We start from the raw sequence: 5072 nt of genomic DNA, 5'->3' as shown, positions 1-5072 counted from the left end.
GGCACAGGGATGGTGAGGGCACGGTGTGGGCACAGGGACAATGAGGGGACACGGTGTGGGCACAGGGATGGTGTGGGACATGGTGTGGGCACAGGGACGGTGTGGGGACATGGTGTGGGCACAGGGATGGTGAGGGACACAGCGTGGGCACAGGGATGGTGTGGGACAAGGTGTGGGCACAGGGACGGTGTGGGGACATGGTGTGGGCACAGGGATGGTGGGGGTACACGGTGTGGGCACAGGGACAATGAGGGGCCAGAGCTGCGGGTGGCACCGGGACAGGAGGTGGTGGTGACTATCGTACCTTTTCCCTCTTTGTCTCCCTCTCATTCTTTTCTTTGCTTCTCCCACTTTCTATTGTTGATTGTTGTGGGGAAAATAAAGTAATTCAGCACTCGACTCCCCAACCAACTTGTCAGGAGCTTACAGTAAACAATTTGCTTTGTGACCAGAGACATTTTTGAGAAGGGATTCTCGCAGGCCCTAATTCTGTTCTGTCATTCTATCCTATTTGGGACATAGCTCCACTGCAACACAGGTGGTACAGACTAAAAGCACGGAAACTAAAGCATGTTATGCAGGGGGAGTTGAAAAGAATTACTTAAACTATAGACAAGGGTGCGAAGTGTTGCAATAGACAAATCTCTCAGTTTATTTTATATATAAAGGGCACGGGGCCTCAGAGCAGACTCACCGCTGGCATTTCTGCCGGACGTAAAGGCACAACCATTTGCCATCTCCTTTGTGCCTCGGGCCACGTTTCCAGCTGCCGGGCTTGGGGTGAGCGCCTGCGGTTGGGTCTGGGCGAGAGGGTGAAGTGCTGCGGGGCTGAAGCCCCGGCCTTCTGTTCCCAAAGAACGGAACCCGGGCTGCTTAGATTTCTGTTCTGCGTATCCATTGTAGTTCACGGATCCTGGGCAGAACCCCCCAAAAAAAGACCTCAACGGACCCAGGACAGAGGCTGGATGGATGCTGGATGGATCCCAAACGGATCCTGGACAGTCTCCCCCAAAAAGACCTAAATGGACCCAGAGCAGAGGCTGGATGGATCCCAAATGGATCCCGGGCAACCTCCCCCTCCCCAAAAGGCTCTGAATAGACCCAGAATATAGCCTGGATGGATCCCAGCCCAGAGACAAAACAGATTCTGGATAAACCTCCCCAAAAAGACCCTAAATGGACCCAGGACACAACCTGGATGGATCCCAGCCCAGAGACAAAACAGATCCTGGACAAAACCCCCCCAAAAAGGCCCTAAATGGACCCAGGGCAGAGCCTGGATGGATCCCAGACAACCCCCCCCCCCCCCCCAAAAGGCTCTAAATGGACCCAGGACACAACCTGGATGGATCCCAGCCCAGAGACAAAACGGATCCTGGACAAAACCCCCACAAAAAGACTCTAAATGGACCCAGGGCAGAGCCTCGATGACCCCTGGATGGATCCCAGATGACCCCTGGATGGATCCCAGATGGCCCCTGGATGGATCCCAGCCAGATCCCATTTGGCCCTTGCACCTGCTTTGGGATTTTGAGGCTTTTCCCCTTTTTTTCTGCAGCTTTTCCTCGATGACACCAAAGTGAAGAACTTCATCACTTGTTTCAAAGGTACTGGGATCCCCCCAAAACCCCCCCAAATCCTCCCCCTCAAAAATGACCCCTCAAAATGCCCCCAAAAAACAAAATCCCCCCAAAATTATCCCCCAGATCCTCTCTGACCCCTTCCAAAGACCCAAATCCCACCCTAAAACCCCCACAAATAAGCCTCCCAAATCCTCCCAAAAAACCAAACCCCAACTCCCCCCGACCTCAAAAGCCCCCAAATCCCAACAATCCCCCTCAAATCCCCCCAGAGCATCCCAAAACCTCCCAAATCCCCCCCAAAAAGCCTCAATTCTCTCCAACCCCCCCAAAAATGTCAAAATCCACCCAAACCCCCCCAAATATCCCCCCAAACAATCCCCAAAGTCTCCAAATCCCCTCAAATCACCCCAAAAAACACAAAAGCCCCCCAGAAACCCCCAAATCCTCTCCAGTCCCTCCAAAATAAATCCCCCAAAAATCCCCCAAATCCCCCCCAAAAAACCCCAAATCCCCTCCAACTCTCTCCAAAAGCAATCAAAATCCCCCCAACCCCCCCAAATCTCCTCAGAACCCCTCCAAAAAACCAAATCACCCCAAAATCCCTCCTCCCCATCACCATTCAGTAGCGTTTTAGCCTTAATTAGGGTCTTTAATTAGAGATTCATCTTTATTTGGGGTCTCATCTGTATTGGGGGGGCTGTGGAGTGGGGAGAAGATACTCTCATCCCCTTCATTGCCTTTGTAGGTGCCAAAACATCCTCCTCTCAACCTAATTTGCATATTAATCACCGCCTTAATTAACCACTTCCTGCCCTTAATTGCTCCCAGGCACTTGGTAACACTGATCCCTACTCACCCCCCCCCGTGTCCTGTCCCCCCCCCCCCCCCCCCGTCCCCCAAACCTCCCTCAGCCCCTTCAAATCGCTTTCCCATTAAGGAACACCCCCCTTTCTCCGGTGTTAATTAGGGGAGGGTTAATTAACGAGGGTGTGAGGTTAATTAACGTTGCCTTCCTCACTCACCTGGAGCTGAACCCCGGCAGCCTCTATGGGAGGGTTCATTATGGAGAATTGGGGGTTAGTTAGGAGGGTTGGGGTTAATTAGGAGGGTGGGAGTTAATTAGGAGGTTTAGGGGTTGATTAGTGGGGTTACTTAGGGTCCATCCTGGCAGGTATCACCTTCCTCTTCCTCACTCCCTTAGCAGTGGTTGTTCTGAGCAGCTCTAATCATGAGAGGACTGAGGGTTGGAGGTTAATTAGGAGGGTTGGAGGTTAATTAGGAGGGTTGGGGTTAATTAAGAGCACTGGGGGTTAATTGTGGGAAGGGGTTATCCCAGCAGACGTTGCCTTTCTCATCTTCTTCTTCCTCACCCTCCCTTAGAATCGCAGCGGTTGTTTTGAGGGGGTTAACCATGGGGGGACTGGGGGTTAGTTAGGGGCGTTGGAGGTTAATTAGGGGGATTGGAGGTTAATTAGGAGCACAGGGAGTTAATTCAGGGAAGGGGTTAATGATGGTTTATCCCAGCAGACGTTGCCTTCCTCCTCCTCATTTTCTTCTTCCTCACCCTCCCTTAGAACCGCAGTTGTTCCAAGGGGGTTAATCATGGGGACACTGGGGGTTAGTTAGGGGGGGCTGGAGGTTAATTAGGAGGGTTAGGTTAATTAGGAGCACACAGAGTTAATTGTGGGAAGGGGTTAATGATGGTTTATCCCAGCAGACGTTGCCTTCCTCCTCCTCTTCTTCCTCACCCTCCCTTCGCAGCCCCGCAGCGGCCGTTCCCGAGCGGCGATGCGGCTTAATTAAAAGGGGGGGCTGTTAATTAAGGAGAGGCGCGGGTTAATGAGGGTCCATCCCGGCAGACGTGACCTTCCTCACGTTCTTCTTCACGCGGCTGGAGCGGAACCGCAGCGGCCGCTACGAGCGCGAATTCCCGTTCGTGTCCCGCTGCGGCGCGGAGCGCAACCTCCTGCGCTGCGAGCACAGACCCATCGTCTTCACCCGCCTCCTGCCCCCGGACGCCTCCTCCTCAGCCTCCTCCTCCTCCCGCCGCGCCGTGCTGTCGTTCTGCGGCGGTGGGGAGCGGCTGGCCGTGCCTTTCCGGCCCGAGGCGCTGGTGATGCTGCCGGAGAACGGGCGCTTGTACCACCCGGCGCCGGGCTGGGCGGGGGGCGCGGGGCCGGTGCGCTCGGCGCTGGCTCTGGAGTGGGGGTCCCGCTTCGAGTACGAGCAGGGGCCGGAGCAGCCCCCGACTCACTTTTGGTGGGAGGGGAAGAGGTATCGGCTCACGGGGGAGCTGGTGCAGCTGCTGCGGGGAGGGGAAGGGGCGGGGGAGGCGGAGAGCGGCGGGGCCGCGGGGCGGGGGTGAGGCTTGGAGGGGGTGGGAAGGGGCATTGCATGGCCCCGGGCGAGGAGGAGGAGGAGGCAGAGCTGGTGCTCAGCCACACCGTGTGGCTGATGCTGTGGTGAGGTGGGCGTTGCTGGTGCCAGGGATGTGGGTGTTGTGTGTGGGTCCCCCACTGTGATATTAAAGGTCTTTGGCAATTGAAATGAGCCTAGAGGTGATGGGTGCCACTGCAGCAGTGTGGGTGCAGCTGTGGAGAGGTTGGTGCTGCTATGGTGAGGTTGGTGCAGCTGTGGTGGGTGACACGGTGCTACTGCCACAGTGTGGGTGTCCCCACGGGTGCTGCCACGGTGACAGTGTTGCTGCCACACTGTGGGTGCCACTGTGGTGATGTTGGCTGGTGTGTAGAGGGAAGGGAAGTTCTTCAGAGGGATGTGGCCATGGGCTGAGGTTGCCCGAGGGCAAGGAGCCAGCAGCGTGCCCAAGGGGGCAAGAAGGCCAGTGGCAGCCTGGCTGGGCTGAGCAGTGGGGTGGCAGCAGCCCCAGGGCAGGGATTGTCCCCTGTGCTGGGCCCTGGGGAGGCTGCAGCTCCAGGGCTGTGCTCAGTGCTGGGCCCCTCACTCACTGCCACAGGGACACTGAGGGGCTGCAGCTCTAGGGCTGTGCTCAGTGCTGGGCCCCCTCACTCACTGCCACAGGGACACTGAGGGGCTGCAGGGAGAGAAGATGCACTGGGAAGCTCTGGGCTAAATGAGGGTACCTGAGGCAAAGGTTCAGTCTGCAGAGAAGGAGGCTCAGAGGAGACCTGATCACTCTGACTCCCTGGCTGTGGCTGAGAGGGTCGGTCTCTGCTCCCAAGTTAAAAGCTACAGGCCAAGAGGAAAGGGGCTCAGGGTGCCCCAGGGGAGGTTGAGGCTGGAGCTGAGGCAGAACTGTTTCCCTGAGAGGGGTGTCAGCCCCTGTGCCAGGCTGCCCAGGGAGCTGGGGGAGTGCCCAGCCCTGGAGGGGTCCCAGAGCCGTGGGGCTGAGGTGCTTGAGGGCCGTGGCTCAGTGGTGCCTGTGGCACTGTGGGGTCAGGGTTGGACTCCAGCAGCTCAAAGGGCTTTTCCATCTGTAATGATTCTCTGGTCAGTGCCCTGTGTGCCAGA

The 5072-nt window shown here is 56.8% G+C and overlaps 1 protein-coding gene across 1 annotated transcript; it reads left to right on the top strand.

Moving 5' to 3' along the window:
• Nucleotides 1–1561: 1561 nt before the first annotated feature.
• On the top strand, nucleotides 1562–3964 carry LOC133625622 (UPF0598 protein C8orf82 homolog; the record flags this gene model as incomplete). The annotated part of the gene is made up of 2 exons (XM_061998098.1): nucleotides 1562–1607; nucleotides 3443–3964. Coding segments are annotated over 2 exons (552 nt in total), but the record flags the coding sequence as incomplete, so codon positions are not given.
• Between the last annotated feature and the right edge of the window lie 1108 nt (nucleotides 3965–5072).

The sequence above is a fragment of the Colius striatus genome, chromosome 6 (genome assembly GCF_028858725.1).
Source record: "Colius striatus isolate bColStr4 chromosome 6, bColStr4.1.hap1, whole genome shotgun sequence".
Classification (NCBI taxonomy): domain Eukaryota; kingdom Metazoa; phylum Chordata; class Aves; order Coliiformes; family Coliidae; genus Colius; species Colius striatus.
This window is presented reverse-complemented; position numbering and strand designations above follow the sequence as displayed.